The 17,022-nt window shown below is 31.6% G+C and overlaps 1 protein-coding gene across 1 annotated transcript in view; it reads right to left on the reverse strand.

Annotated features, from left to right (window-relative positions):
* The window catches only part of LOC132712921 (kinesin heavy chain-like), a 32,316-nt gene extending 18,487 nt beyond the window's left edge, over positions 1–13,829 (reverse strand). The window contains exons 1-5 of the mRNA XM_060695356.1: positions 13,368–13,829; positions 10,640–10,666; positions 3,377–3,400; positions 1,405–1,492; positions 446–624 (exon numbers count right to left, since the gene is read on the reverse strand). Of these exons, the coding sequence (XP_060551339.1) occupies positions 446–624; positions 1,405–1,492; positions 3,377–3,400; positions 10,640–10,666; positions 13,368–13,502 (453 nt within the window). The 5' untranslated portion in view covers positions 13,503–13,829. The remainder of the gene's footprint in view (positions 1–445; positions 625–1,404; positions 1,493–3,376; positions 3,401–10,639; positions 10,667–13,367) is intronic.
* Positions 13,830–17,022: the final 3,193 nt, after the last annotated feature.

Raw genomic sequence — 17,022 nt, forward strand, 5'->3', positions numbered from 1 at the left:
AATGTATCTCAAAACAGTAGAAAAACCAACCTACCCCGGAACAAGAACAACTATTCAAAAGGCACTTAAAACAGCTAAAAAAATTCATTATGCCTCAGTAATGCTTTTATTTTTAATTATCAAAAGCTTTTTATTTTAGGTGTCCTGTTAAGTTTCCAAAAAGTTCTTCATTGGCCAATTACCTGAACCATCTTTTGCTTCTGTTGCCTTTTGGTAATTCATACAATTATACTGATTTAGTATTTTGTATAGCAGTCGAAATACTACTTTTTCTATGTTTTGCATCTTTTATGACAAATTATTTCACATCCAGCACTATATTTTTCATGTGATAAGCATCTACCATGATCTAAAACTATCATTTCAACATTACAAAACTCACATTTGCACTTTCTAAAGAATGGAAAAAAATTGTTTCCGAGGCATAATGTGCCTTTAAATTTACCTTTATATGGAATTCCAAATTTTCGTCCATGCCATAAATATAGTTGAATATATCCTGTACAATTCTAGGAATAATACCCTGTAGGTCTTGATTGCCAAGCACTCCTTCCATAGTATGTGTCTTTCCGGAGGACGTCTGACCGTATGCAAAAATTGTACCATTGTACCCACTGAGTACATCTGAAATAGTAACAGAGTAAGTACACCTTAATCAGTAACAGTTTAAGTGCAGCAGCATTTGAAAATGTAACAGTGTAAGTAAATCTAAGCTAGTAACAGTGTACATCTGAAAAATTAACATTGTACATCTGAAATAGTAACACTGTACATTTGAAAAAGTAAAAGTGTACATCTGAAATAGTAACACTGTAAATTTGAAATAGCTACAGTGTACTGAAATTGTAACAATGTACAGCTAACATCCTAACAAATCTGCATATTGGCTTTTCTGGAAACTTGTTTCTTACAATTTTTATTTTATTTCATGCTTTAAAAACTTCACTATTAGTCATACCAGCCAGTTGTCTCAAAACATGAACCCACAATAGGTTTGAGGCTATTTGAAAACTGCATAACAGTCTAACAAAAACATCTTGGTCTGAGCAAAGACAGACCGACAGCCAGACAGAAAAATAGACTTCTACATTAAGAATTGCAAAATAAGCAAATAACAACATGGTTTAAACTTTTATTCCCAAATATGGCTATGTTAGTAAGAAATCTGAGGCTATGTTAGTAAGAAATCTGAGGCTATGTTAGTAAGAAATCTGAGGCTATGTTAGTAAGAAATCTGAGGATATGTTAGTAAGAAATCTGAGGCTATGTTAGTAAGAAATCTGAGGTTATTTTGCTATGTTAATAAGGAATCTCAGGATATGTTAGTAAGAAATCTGAGGCTATGGCAATGTTAATAAGGAATCTGACATTACATGTATATGTATTTCAGGAAGGAAATTTTACCCGCAACAATTGGTTTGGCAGCAACTGTGTAGACATATTCCTGGGTGACAGTGGGCTTCAGCACTCGATCAAACGCAAACACTTTTTGCTGAAATGGAGAAATGATGAACAATTAATAATTACCATACATGAAAAAACTCAGGAAGTGATAATTCATCTGTAATATAAAACATGCATCAAATTATACGATTGACGCAATCGTAGCCACTTGACAGCAGGAGATTTAACAGCATAGGGTTGGTTTCACGCAAGCGGCAAAAAATCTTCCAAAACATTTCCCAAGTTATGTTTACATTGTCTCTAGTAATCAATAAAGTCTGATATTGAAACCTTGGTATATCTGGAAGAGCATAAAACGTTGTTATTCCTGTCTTGGATGAATCTTGGGAGATAAAAAAAAAACCTATTGCTTTTGATATTCTAACCTTGACCAGGTTCCAGCTACAAATATGGCCTTGACCAAAAACAGAAATGTGATGTAAGACTATGATATTTGATTTCATATGAAATATAGTCTAAATTTAATAAATTGATTAGCCAAAACCATCCTTTATATCTTAAATGGACTTGTCCATCTTTCAATCTGGACAAAAACCATTTATCTTTCAATATGGACAAAACCATTTATCTTTTTTTAAAGAAAATTTCAAAATATTTTCTAAGGAGTGGCAAATAATGCCGACCAATGTCGGACACCACTAGTAAACAAATTTATCTTGGTTTTGCACTGGTACATTGATCTTGGTTCTGCACTGGTCACATGGATACATGTAGATTCAATGGCCGCAAGCAAGGTAACGGTTAATAATAATGGGCTAGGAATCAATATCAGATTGAGTTACAAAGGGAGGTGACTGGGAAAAAATATTCGGTTATTAAACTTTACACATTTTATCAAGAAAAGGGCATCTCCTGCTGTTAAGTCATTGTATCCAAATGTGAATAAGCAAAACTAAACATCTGATTTTAAAAGTATGTAAAAGCTTAAATGTAAAGGAATAAAAGGTCAAACAAAAGGTCACAACTGAAAACTGTGATCGCTGAATGAGTGAGTGAATCAATGAATAAATTAGTGAGAAATCATTATGATAATGGATGGGAAAATTCTGATCAAAATTTAACTAAGTCTTATACAAGAATAATCAATCAGTAAAGCATAATGATAAATGAATGTATTTGAAAGGTTTAAACCATTAAAAAGAAAAACATTCAAAATTGAAAATAGAAGCAAAACAACTTTGAACAAAAAACTGAAATAAACAAAGCATAAACTAGATAATATTTGCATGTCAATTTTGAATATACGTTTTACACAATGTTTAACTTTCACCCCCTAAAATTTGGTGTCATAATTTTATATGTTCCCACTTTTAAAGCTGTTTATTTCCAGATGAGCCAAAATATTTTGAGGTAACTTTTTAAGAATACGCACATCAACCGGACTGTCAATTTATAGGATTTCCATATAAATATCCTAGGATTAATTTATTATTATATTTTATTATTAACAGATTGGCCATCCATGTCATCGGTTAAAATGCTGTTAAAATTGGTTGTATATTCAGCCTGTATATTAATATATCTCCCATGACTCTTTGCAAAACTGGTTGTTTTCTTTGACGCATCTATGCCAGGGATAAAAATGAAAACCCTGACTGCACAGATTTCAGACTAAACTCACCAAGCTGTCCCTGTATTTTTGGCACAGCAAAGGCTTTGCAATTGCTATTATTGCCACTAACCTTCACAATGTTTATCATATTTAAAATTCAATGCAGATTTCAGACTTAACTCACCCTCACCTAGCTGTCGCTATATTTTTTAGCGCAAACAAGGCTTTCAATTGCTTTTATCGCCACTTACATTCACTGTGACACAATGTTTTAATTACTTCTATGCAAATATCATCCAGTGTCAACAAATTTTAATATAAATATATAACAATTGTTAATGACCTCATGCACTGACTTACACTGCACCTCTTTGTTGAGAAGAGCTGCAATAAGTATTAGTAATATAATTGAGCCGTGTCACGACAAAACCAACATAGTGCGTTTGCGACCAGCATGGATCCAGACCAGCCTGCACATTCGCGCAGTCTGATCAGGATCCATGCTGTTTGCTATCAGTTTCTCAACTTGTAATAGAGTTGGTAAGCAAACAGCATGGATCCTGATTAGACTGTGCAGGCTGGTCTGAATCCATGCTGGTCGCAAACCCATTATGTTGGTTTTGTCATGACGCGGCTCAAATGACATTGTATAATAGTTAAAATATTACCATGCATTCATATACAGATTTTGGTTATTTCATGCTGTGATACAATTTATGTTATCATACATTTTATTTGACTTTTAATTTTGTTAAAATAGTTATTATAATATGATGCACTACAGTGTACTTATTGATTATGTATATATGTTTTAAAAAATGAAATAATGATTTTCATTATTCTATTCTATATATTTTTGTACCTGATTTATCATTCTTTTATTTATCTTTTTTCAGATTTACTAATTTTACCTTAATAACTAGCAAAACATGATAAACAAGCATTTGATAGTATTGCGGGCAATACAGTAGTCCCCTACCGGTCCCTCAAAAAGTTCTTTAATTGTCATACACTCCTGTGTATTGCCATTTATAATGAATTTGAGGATGAAGTCTGTATTTGAAAATATCAACCACAAAACATAATAAATAAGTTTGTCTATATCACAGTAATGTGTTAAGTTTCCATGCTCAGTAAGGAAATTATGTTTATACAACCTTATTACGATGTGGGATTTTAAAGTAAATCCTATAAGGAATGAAGAAGTTGGAGTGAAAATACCAGTTTCTCGAAAAAAATCTAAGTTCAAGGGGGACATAATTCTGGAAATAGTCTTGCTAGAGTATTTAACCTTCTCAAAAATGTTGAGTGATAATAAGAAACATATATATGAAGTTTGAAGTAGATACATTAGGAAATAAAGAAGTTATTTAAAAAAGACAACATTTTTTCCCATAAAAATCTAAGTTCAAGGGAGGTAATACTGATATTTTTTGTGCTAGAGTTATAAACCTTGTCACATATGATGTGGTTGATGACCAGAAACTTATATTTAAAGTTTGAAGTAAACACCTTAAGAAATAAAGAACATATAGTGAAAAAGCTGAAAAATTTAAATCAGAAATCTTGAAATTCAGGCTATTTGTTGCCATAGCAACCAGAATTTTCAACATAGGAAGAAAAGAAAAAGATGTGCATAATCTCCAGACTGCCATCTACCCACATTTCAAGTTTCATAAAAATATTTTCAGTACTTTTTGAGTTATCACTGGATCCAGTTTATGTGTTAAATTTGCCATAATTTCAGCCTATTTGTTGCCATAGCAACCAGAATTTTCAACATAGGAAGAAAAAAAAAAGACGTGCATAATCTCCATACTGCCATCTATCCATATATCAAGTTTCATAAAAATATTTTCAGTACTTTTTGCGTTATCGCGGGATCCAGTTTTGTGGACGGACGGACTGACGGACTGACAGACTGACAGACAGACGGACAGACGGACAGACGGACGGAGGGTAAACCTAAAGTCCCCTCCGGTTAAACCGGTAGGGGACTAAAAAGTTCATCCTATATGACATACTTGTTTTTAAATTTTAGGGGTTTCCCCTTTTTTTAAAACCACATAACATCACCTTAGTGCATGCTGCAACAAGGTTAACTAAGATTAAATTTAGAAAGACTTAACCCATAACTGCACTAAGGTGACTTTAAAATCCCCCACTAGACACATTTGTCAAAATTCCACTAATATAAAAGAAAAGAATAATTATAAATTTATGCAACCACTTTTAAAGTTTAAAATAGAAAATATATATGGGTACAAAACAGATGATGAATATTCAAGAATATATACAGGTATGTAGTTTTAAAGGTGCATTATGCCAGATTTTTTTAATTCTTAAGAAAGGCCTGATGTGTTTTATAGTATTCTAAAAGGAAATAAAACATATATGCAGACAAAGATAAGATAATCTGCAATTTATGTTTCCTATGCCAACAGATGTTATCCAGAATTCAGCAAATGGCGCTTACTACTAGTTTACTTGTACTGCAGCATTAGAAAAAATCCACACTCCCTTTTTTTTCATAATATCTCAATGGTTATTTGTAGCTATTCTCTACACAAGATAACAATGTCATGCACTATAACCTATGGACATGAATTTGAAAACTTCCAATACCAAACTATCAATGAAACAAAGGGAGGTCATCTACACTATATTACACACAAGGGAGATAACTACAAATAAAATCTGCTCTTAGGAATCCATCTACAGCCTCAATCTCTATTTAAAAGACTTAATGTTTGAATTAACGAATTTTCGCCTTAAGAAATAGCTTAGCCAAACCTTAACATTCCATCTACCTTCTTGAAAAAATTGAATCAATAATATTATAATAATGCACCATGTGTCTCTGCCATTAACCTTTTTTTATATCATAAAAGCAGGCTCCATCAAGATAAACCAAATATCACTACGCATGACTTTTGCCTTCATCAATAATACATTCAGGAAGTTTGCAAGCCATAATTCATATGATATAAGCTTTGTATAGAAAAATTTACATCTAGATGTCTTAAAAAATGTTCTGCATCAAAAAATACCATATGTTAAAACAATAACCACAGGGCAAACAACACCAAACATCCTCCTAACAATTATCAACAAAAAAAACAAAATTGACCGAACCTTTAAAAGTACAACTTAATGCGCTACAATAAATAGCAGATGCAGTCTATTTATAGGTGTATGCAATACGTAAAATGCTTCTCATTGATTAGTGATGGTGGTGGGGAGATAGTCTATTAAAGTTCAACACCAAGAGAGAAATCGAAGGCCAATATTTCCCATAGCAAACTTGTCTGACTAATGTTGGACAGATCAATAAAGCCTACATTGTTGTATGCAGCTTTATATTGAACTGCGTTCTCCTATATGTTTTCCGCAGAAAATAGAAAACGATTAATCCTGGGTTTTAGCTATTTAACAGCCAAACAATAGTCAATAAAAAACATTTCTCTTTAGAACAATAGTCAATAAAAATCTATTATTTTTTTACATTTCCATAAGTTTGCACATTTTATTCTTTTTTCCTTCTGTATTTGCAATTTACCTCATTTGAATAAGTGTCAGTTGCCTTATTTTTAACCCATTTAAGATTTACACGATTTAAGGACCAGTATTATCAGTCAGGGCGTTGTTTTATTTCCTTCTACATCAGGGGCCATTTTCCAGGCTATATCGTGCAAAGAATGATCCATAAATGAATAGTCAATCAGTAAACATGTGCTGTCATACAATCATACAAGAACTTAGTAGGAAAATTTAAGATTTCACAATGATCAAAACTCTATTTTGTAAACAGTTGTTAACTGTATTTTATGGGTTTTTTAAGTCACAACAACACCTCAGGTGACTTATTGTGCATTATTACAGAAGGTACAAGAAGGCAACCAAGGAAAGATCTGCTGACCTTCCATTTATAAGCTAGCTGGATAATTTCCTCACAGATTCTGGGAATGGATTGAATCCAAAGACACAGATGGGAACCAGGGATTCAAACCCACAGGCTACAGCCATAAGAAAACAGTGACATTTATTATATTGACAAAATCAAATCTAACATCATTTGATCGCAAAAATCCAATTTCCTAACAAAACAAGGAAACAACATTTACAGAACTGGATGATTAATGTCAAACATATAATATCAGCCTGTCTTTAATTACATTTCTTGCAGAATAAATCATTGATCACCTTGCGTCCAGATATCACCGTATTACGCAATAGAAGATCAAATATGCAACTTGGTCTTTTATATACCTTAGCAACAGCAGACAGATTAACAGATCAATATCATGAGTAAATTTATATCACTGGCAAAATACCTTAAGACATTTTATGGAAATGGCGATAAATGTTTTGTATGGCAAGAAAAATTGAAAATAAGAGATGCAAAGAAAAATTGAAAATAAGAAGTTGAACTGTGGTTTGATTAGAAATATTAACCTAAATTTATTTCCGACAAATCATTAAGGAATCATTAAACAATGCTGCCTTGAAAAAGAGGGACATCCCTACATTGAAAGTAATAAGTAGCTGTCCCTCATCAATTTCTAAGGTAAAAATATTAAAATATTGCTGAATTGTAGCATTTGCTAATCACATAGATTTGAAAATATTCCAGACGTTGATTATACTAAAGCTAAACGGTAAACCCAAACATCGTTTTAGGAGTCTACTTTTTCAAACACTGTCTGCTAGATGTATTGTAATGATTATAATAAACAATTGCAGTGCTACAGAACACTGTGCCAATAAAAGGAATCAATCTTAGACTACAGATAACAATTATCTGATCTGACCAAACAGACGGCTCTATTTTGAACAGTTCTGGCCACTGCCCTATTGAGACAAAAACCTGCTAGAAATGTCTTTCTACACAGAATGACAAAATTAATATTCTTTTGATAGTTTCTTTACTGAATATAATTATCTAAATACAATTCAAGAACAGAAATCTTACACAGTAGTTGAACTACTAGTTCTAGCAAAGAAATTGTTGATTTCCAAAACTGACAAGAATATATAGAGGATATTTGTTAAGTTCAGTGTAAGATCGAAATATATTCACTGAGTGAGCACCAAAAGGTATATTTCACGAGTGGCACAGCCACGAGTGAAATATGAACTTTTGGTGTTCACAAGGTGAACAAATAACATTAGATTAAACTAAACAAATTTTCTTTTTATTATATGCAAAGAAATGTTTAAAAAGACATTTTAACCTAGTACTAGTTGAAAAGGGCGCCAAATAATAATACAACGTGATGTCATTTACGATGTCACGTCATTAAGTTGGTTTCCAGTACTGTGAACGCTTGTATTTCACTGAAACAACGTAACGGGCTCAAATAATCAAAACAGTGAAATTATCAAATTGAATATTTCTATAAGCCACCGAAAAGCATTCAATAAATCATTATGATACATGTATCTACATTGTATTTGCCAGGGAACATTACATTATCATGGGTGCTTGTCATTAATAAATATCAGAAAACCTGAAACTCTGCACTTAGTATCATTTGAATTAGTTTTATACCAAAAAAAAAACAAAACAGTTTTCAGGAGTACAAAAACCATGAACTCCAGCAAAAGCCTGAAAAAATGATGATGTACCTATGCATTGATACTTAAACTAAATAAGAAACAAACTAGTCATTATTTATATTGAACATTTTGGCATTGCATACAGACTGACAGAGGAAATGCAATTCAAAATTACCTATCCATAAATGACTAGCTTACATAATGACTGTTTGCTTTTAGGCAACTTATTTTGGTCACCTTACCATCCTTTTATTTCATGTACTTATATCATGTATTGTATTCTATGAATCATACTAATAGTAACTATTCATTCTTGTACTGTATTATTTTCCCCATCAGATACCAATATCAAAATTTTACCCCCAAACCAGCAGGTCAAAAAATATAAATCTATGCTACTTTTTGCTAGCTAGGGTATTTTTACAGATTTAAGCTAAATCAGATACCAATATCAAAAACTTTGACCAAAAGGTGCTTATCCAAAACTGCAGGTCAAAAAAAGAAAAGACTGTTAACTGTTGCTAGCTAGGGCATTTTTTTGAAATTTTAGCTTAGATCATGCAAAGTGACTTTTAAAGTTAAACATGCAGCTAGTAAACATATTTGTGAATGCTATTAGACATATTTGTGAATGAAGTAACCCTGCATTATAATTAGACAGATCTACAAGTTCTCATACATTTATTTAATTTATACATGTAATATATGTGCTGACTAAATACTTTGTTAGCTCAGGTGTGACAGATCCCTATAAGAATTAATAAAGACACAAACAATGTTATATCCCCAATGTCTTAACAGGGCATTAATGTCATATTCACTAATTTAGGAAATATCAACTTGCAAGCAAAAACATGTGGCAGCATCTGAGTCAGAATAATAGTTCCCTTTTTCTTCAAAAAATGTCGAGCTAAAAATTTACTAAAACTGAAGAGTTCCACAAGTGATCACTTCAATATCGGAGACCAAACCCACTTAAAGATGCATTTCAAGACTTGCATAAAACTTTTTTTGTACAAGAACCAATAAAATACTCGAATCAGAGTTATTTTATCCTTTCTTTCACAGGTCAGGTAAACAGACCTTTCCCAATCTTAACTGGACCATTCCCAATTTGTACATAGACCTGTCCCAATTACAGCAAAATTGTCTTTTTCCCCCTCAATGTTCTTATATAAATATTATGAGAGACTAAACTGTGTAACTCACATTGATATCACAAGGCAGACTAAATCTAGTAAAACCCTCTTTCTTTTCTTTTTTATTAAAAGAACAAGAAAACAATAATGATTTATGTAAAATAATTGTGCTAGAATAAGCAGAAATTAAACCATGTCATGATTTAGATTCTAATTTTATCATAAGCTTAAATTTAAGCAAATATACATAACTGCATGAACTGAAAATATAGCTTCAAACTCAAAGGGATCTATCAAAACTGAGGTGTGCCTGTTAAAATAAAAGATAAAACAAGAATTCAAGCTAAAAAACTATACATAACAGAAAAGAATACACTGAATACAACTTTGTATAATAATAAAGCTATGAAAACTAACACCAAAAATTCAACCCCTATGTACAATGCAAAGCTGCTAGCCAAAAATTTGAAAATAGCATAAATGATCCAACTAGATCTTTAAATTCTACTATTCATGAAAATAAAACTACAGAGTCAGTAAGAATCAATGCCATATCAGTTTAGTTCATGCAACTACTCAAAAAAGTTAAAAATTCAAAGTAAATTTGTAAACTTGTGTTAGATTTAGTGACTCATGAATTCTCGAGCCACACTTCGTATGAATCTACAATATTTATAATTTTTTGTATAGTGTACAGTCGTGTAAAAGTTGATGATTTAATCTTCATTAACAGCGTTATATACGAAAAAGTTAACAGCCTTTAGAAACTGTACTCTAAGTAAGGTTTTATCAAGTTCGTACGAACTGAAACAAAAAATTATGTTTTCACTGAAAAAAAACTTTGTCTAGCAAACGCAGCAAGCTTGCATTGTTTTTTTCCTCCCCATATATAATTATGTTAATTTGATATAAGACTAGAACTCACTGGCCCACGTCCTTCTGATCCAAGACCCTGAAAACATCAAAGCAAAAGTAGAAAAAACACATCTACACAAGTGTATGCAAATAATGAAGCTATGTGTTAGAGCAGTAGTTTTACAGTGTATATCACATGTTGTCACTTGTTCTCGGGTAAAATAGGCATTGTAACAGTGCATTTCTTTATTTAATATCACCCATTTATATTCCATTTAAAATGTCATTTGGACATTTTCATGATTTTTTTTTACATATTTGTTTTTTTACATCACACCAACATAGTATAGGCCATATGGCGACATTCCAGCTTTACTGGTGGAGGCAGACCTCAGGTGCCCTTCTGTGCATTACTTCAGGCAAGAAAGGGCACCTGAGTAGAACTACCAATATTCTGTAAGCTAACTGGATAGCTTCTTCACACGAAAGAATCTGAAGTCTCTGTAGGAATTCGAACCAACAGCAGTGAGGGGCAAGTGGTTTGAAGTCAAACTTACCCACTTGGCCACAGACACCCTGCCATTTATACAATATGATGCTACTGGTTTTCAATGTAATAATTTTAAGCATTACACATGTGGCATTTCTTTATGTACTTCAAATTTTTAACAATAAAATGCCCTCTCAATGGGTGATATTTTTTCTTCTTTATAATATCATGTGATTTAAAGAATCTTAAATTTGTTGTCATTTCACATATAAACTTATATTGGAATGGTTCAAGAAATGTTATTAAGTTCAGCATCAGCTTACTTTATAACCTTTACCAGACTCGTGTAATATAAGTATACTTGATATGAAAACTAACATAAGATCTTGTATATATGTTACATAAAAACACACAAAAACAAACCTTAGACAACAAAAAGCTGATTAATTAATTAGCATAGCAAATATTTTTCCCTTAGGGGCTTTGTGCTACTGAAAGAGGCATTGAAAGTATAATTTTGCAATAAAAAGTAAAACTAAAGACTTGTGTTCTCTAAAATGTTTGAAAATCTACCAGGATAAAGAGAAGAAAGTACACACTTGTTAATTTAAATGAATGAGGAAATATTTCGATTTAAAATTTCAAATGCATGTATACATATATTCTTAAAGTTACAAAAACTCATTTTTCATGTGCACATAAATAAGAAAGTACACACAAATGATTGAGGAAATGTTTCAATATGAAATTTCCAAAATACATATAATTTTTTTGAAAAATCACATTTTCCATGTGCAAAGAAAATCAACATCACCACTGCATTCATAAATTTCAATATCATTTAACTGAAGTTAAGGAATTATAAACTAAAACTTGTGTAAAGTGTTTCAGATACATTCAGTATATTCAAAATATGATAAAAATATTTAAAATAAGTTCATCTGATTGCAGTGATATATTTACATGAGAATTTCTTTTCATAACCAATGAATTATACGCCAGTGGTCATTTGTTTCCCCTTCCCCAACCCTCTGACAGAGAAGGGTTAATGGTGTCCCAACTTAATTTCTAATGGTGATTTATTTTTATAAAATTATTCCTAATTAACAAGGCTAACTTACAGCCTAACCCACTAACCCCTATCAGTAAAGAATTGGCAGGCATAATACCCTAGATGTAAATTACCTAAAATAAACAGAAAATAACACACGGCTTTGCTGGTTTCAGTCAAAGTCAAACCTATATTTAATGAGTGTGAAGGATGAGGTGACAAATCACTATCAAGTTGCGCGACTTGTGTACGGCTAGAACCTTTGGCTAGCAGACTACAGTACGGGCCCATATGGCTAGCCACTTCCTAATTTTTTTTACATTACTGCAGAACATTCTGCTTTACTTCAGAACAATAACACTGTAAGACATCAGCAACGTCAACATCAACAATAAAATATGCATAACCACTTCATTTATTTATGTTGAAAGACATTTAAGTTCTTTATTGAAAATATCATTATAGAATTAATTTCATCGTGATTATGCTCTATGAAGATTGAGGCAATTACTAAAGATGATGATAATAATGCAAAAAATATAAACACAGTACATAAATATTTAAAAACAAGATGCAACAATTTTAGATAAGATTATAATATAAATTCATGTAAAAAGACTTCATTTAAAAATCAGCTCTGATACTATAATCATGCTTTGAAAACCATAAAAATTAATTCGCCATTTTATTCCTCCAACAGTACAAGTATAAATTATGAGGTCTATTGTGCATGTTCTAGACGATTACCTTCTAGACAACTCTTCATCTCTGAGTCTGAGGATAATCAAATAATACGGGGAAGTCAAAGTCCGGGCCCGCAAAGCGGGCCCGGGCTTTGGCTTGCCCGGCTATAGACTACACGTGTATATTTAAAAAAAAATCAAATAAAAAACAATTAAAAAATATATAGAGTTCTATACCTATCAATACCTAGATAGGCGCCGCCATTTACAATGTAACTCAATGATAAAAGGCGGTGTATTCCGATAACGTAACATATCTCAACTTTTCGGATTAATAATAATCGTCGAGTGTTCCGAGTGAAAACGGAAGTGGGTACATATAATACCGAATGACACCTTTAAAACGGAAAAATGAAAGGATTTTTTACCGACTTCCCCGTTCATAGGCTTTGCCTAATTTCATATTATTCAAGTTGGAGGTCAAATAAAAAAATTAAAATAAAAAAGCAATCAATGCTAGGTTTCTGTGCATGGCTGTAATATATGCAGATACATCATGCTGTATTATACTTACACCACATGATATAGTTTCATCTGAAGGAAACTTCAACACAAATTTGCTCCCGGCCTTCTCTTCTGAGCTGTTCAGAGGACGCACACGACAAACGACCTTAATGGTCTCGTCTGCGGGATTAGTTGGTTCAGACATTGCTATAATCTCCTAACTTATCAAAAAAAAAGGAAAAATCTCTCGCATTAGAGAGAAAACATTTAATTCCTGCCTATAATTTTTCACGTCAACACGACATTTTTGAGTTTTGTGAACAAAATTTCCAGCGATTTTGAAAAATCTATGAATATATTCAAGTCCTTTGTAAATTATTTAGAGCTTAAACTTTGCCGTGACAACAATGGAGGGTATTTTTAATTAAAAATCTAATCTAAAAATGCTTATAGCTGTCAAAATCTTGAAGTATCGGAAAACATCATCAAATATTCTGCCTCCTGTCCTCCATTAGCAAAAAAGCATTGTGGGTAATGACATCATACCTCATTATGAATTTCCGCCGTCCCCGTAAACTTTACGGACATTCATTACTGTACGGGATATTTTAAAGTTTTAATATTGACTATTCAAATATTCCTGAAGCGAACTTTTATTTAACAGCCGAATAAGCCTGATGTTTTGTTTTTATTTTTGAATTTTTCATGAAATGTGAACGCATATTTATCATAAAATTGAAGGAAAATTATATCGATTAAGAGTTGATAAAAATTGAAACTGTAGATCTAATAGTACTGTCTTTTGTAAAGGATTCTTGTTCTTAATTTATATTGCGTTAGGTTAGCTTACTCTACATGTAATGGTTCAGAAGATCTAGAAAAAAATATGAATACGTCCAGAACCCTTTCAGAGGTTTGAACAAGAAGCAATAGATCTATTAAAAAAAATAATAATGCAATATTTGAAGAGTTTATAATTCTCTTATTAAAAGAGATTTGCATGCAAAATATACATGAACACTTTTGCAAGTGAGTGCATGCATGCGTTTCAATCGTGATCTGGAACCATTGAGCACCAGAACAATTTTATATGTCATAATATCATTTACTTTTTCCGAACTCAAGAACTTACTGTATGACTCGTATTGCAAAAATACTATCATCCTCGTATTGACATTCCACAAATAGAAATTGCACGTCTTCCACGAGTTCTGCTGCACGGAGATTGAGCAGTTGTATATCAAAATTAACCAACGAGCTACTGAATGTTCTATATCATCAAACTTTACGTAGAAGGGTGAAAGTTCAAAAATAAATAAAAACAGCATTAGACACGCGGTAGATTCACGTGCATCCATTTATAAATATATTCCCCGACATTTTAACTTGTATATTGAGGTATAGGTAGAGCTTCATTTCTTTATATTCAATCATTGACGCCAATTGCCGTGAATCTTTGCTTGCGCATGTTACCCAGCTTAATTGTTTATATACCAAACAGTACCTGTGTTTGTACGAGTCAAAGTTCTGCGTTCGTCACATACCGTTTCAAGTCATAGAAATTACAAATGCGTTTCAAACAGAGCGATCTAGAGTCGGCATACATTGTAACATTTGTATAGTGTCAGTGGTGGAAATGCAAAAAAAATGTTAGCAGACTTTCGTTTTTGGGACATATATTATAAAAGTAGCATTTTAAACAAGTCAGATCGGTAGCGTACATCTTGCCAATGAGAAAATGCCAAATATAAAACGCGTGTTGCGAGCGTTTAACATGAAGAAGATGTTTCTATTCGAATACATATTTGACTTTATGTGCGTATTCATAGATTTGATAATAAACGAAACATTTTTGTACGACCAATGGTGATAAAATGCATCGTACGAAATCTGAACAAATTCTGTGCAGTCCCGTCATGAAAACTGCATGACTTTCACGTGCGCAGTTCGTGCTATTTTTAGTATGACAAATTTTCAATGTTTATTACATGTATCGTGCGAAAACTGAAGAAATTCTGTGTAGTCCCTTTTATAAAAACTGCACGATTTTCACGTTTCTGGTTCCTTGTAATGCTTCACGGAAATGGAGCACTAGACATGCAACTGCCGTGCCATTATCGAGCCAAAGGGCTGTTGGAAATGTGAACCGTGCATCTATACTACTGAGCACATTTGTATTTTGATATGAAAACCCCTACACTAATAATGGATTATTCCAAATCAAAAATTCCACTATACAGTATCATGGATAGTAATTAAATTCCTGATAAGAAAAGTAAGATGCTCTATCAGGTAAATAGAAATAAATAAACACATGAGATTTTTCATTGAAGTTTATTCGCATTAAATCATAATAATATATATATGTAAGTTTATAAAATCATTGCATTGATTTGTTGTCTAAGTTTAAAAATTCTCAACATAAATTGACAAAATAAAATGAAGTAGATTTTTAAAATAATGTAATTCACAGGGATCAACATTCAATTTCTCTTATATAAGTTGACATGTATACATGATGCAATCTATATCTTTTTACACACATAAACGCTCAAACAAGCAAATCTGTGGAATTATTATTCCCCCACCCAAAGCATATGTCATGACTCACTTTAATGACAATTAAGTAACTGAGAATAGGAAAGAAAATTTAGTCTCTAATTTTAATAAAGGTACAAAGCATATCATTTTGACATATTACTGAAGGACATTAAAAATGTTGACATGAAATTTTGGTCATTCAGTTAATGTCAATAAGAATTATAATTTTAAGATGAATGTATTACTGTGTAGTGAAGCATATACATTTATATCTCAAATTATCAAATTCATTGAATCCAAATTCAGTAAGAATAATGAATAACTATAAATTGAATATTAACTCTAATTCATTTGACAACGCTAATTTAGAGATATTCATGTATATGAATAAATTAAAAAATATAATAGTTTTTATGAAATAACTATTAAAAATCAAAATCTAAAACTACAGTTACATATAGCTACATATATTTTGAAAAGCTCAAAGCTCTAAAAGATAAATAGTGTAGTGCAAATGGTGAATTTTATAAAAGGGAGGTAACTTTGCAGTACTAGGATATATAAATTTTACCAGCACGGGATAAATATGACTCATTCATTCAACATACACACCTACACTGTATGTATCTGACCAGGAAATAAACTATTGCCTGTCAAACTCTATCACTTTCAAATTAAAATCTCTATAACTTATTTTAAAATGCAAAGTTCCAAATAAGCAACTACACTTGTATTTAGTATGGAAATTAAGCAGAGCTTTATATTATCTGTAATAAAAGTCTCTGATTCTACTAAAATACTTAATATGCAAATAAGATAACCTTAACTTTTGAGATAATCACTTTACTCCTAGATTACTTAATATGCAAATCAGATAAACTTAACTTTTCATATAATCAATTAACTTTATTATCATTTTCGTTGTATATTTTGTATGTATTGCATATATTTTTTTAACCTTTTAACTTTTAATGGATTATGAAATTAAGTGAACACAGTACATTTCTTTTACTGATAAACATGTATAATATAATATGCCCTATAAAAAAATGACAATGGTGTCCCATACATATATAATATGAAAAGAAATTAAAACAAAATACATTTTAAAAAATAAAATCACATAAAAATTACCATAATAATTTTAATTAGTCTTCTTTGAGCACTTTTTTCCCCATTTCATA

The sequence above is a fragment of the Ruditapes philippinarum genome, unplaced genomic scaffold (genome assembly GCF_026571515.1).
Source record: "Ruditapes philippinarum isolate M1 unplaced genomic scaffold, ASM2657151v2 ctg313_1_1_1_1, whole genome shotgun sequence".
Lineage (NCBI taxonomy): Eukaryota > Metazoa > Mollusca > Bivalvia > Venerida > Veneridae > Ruditapes > Ruditapes philippinarum.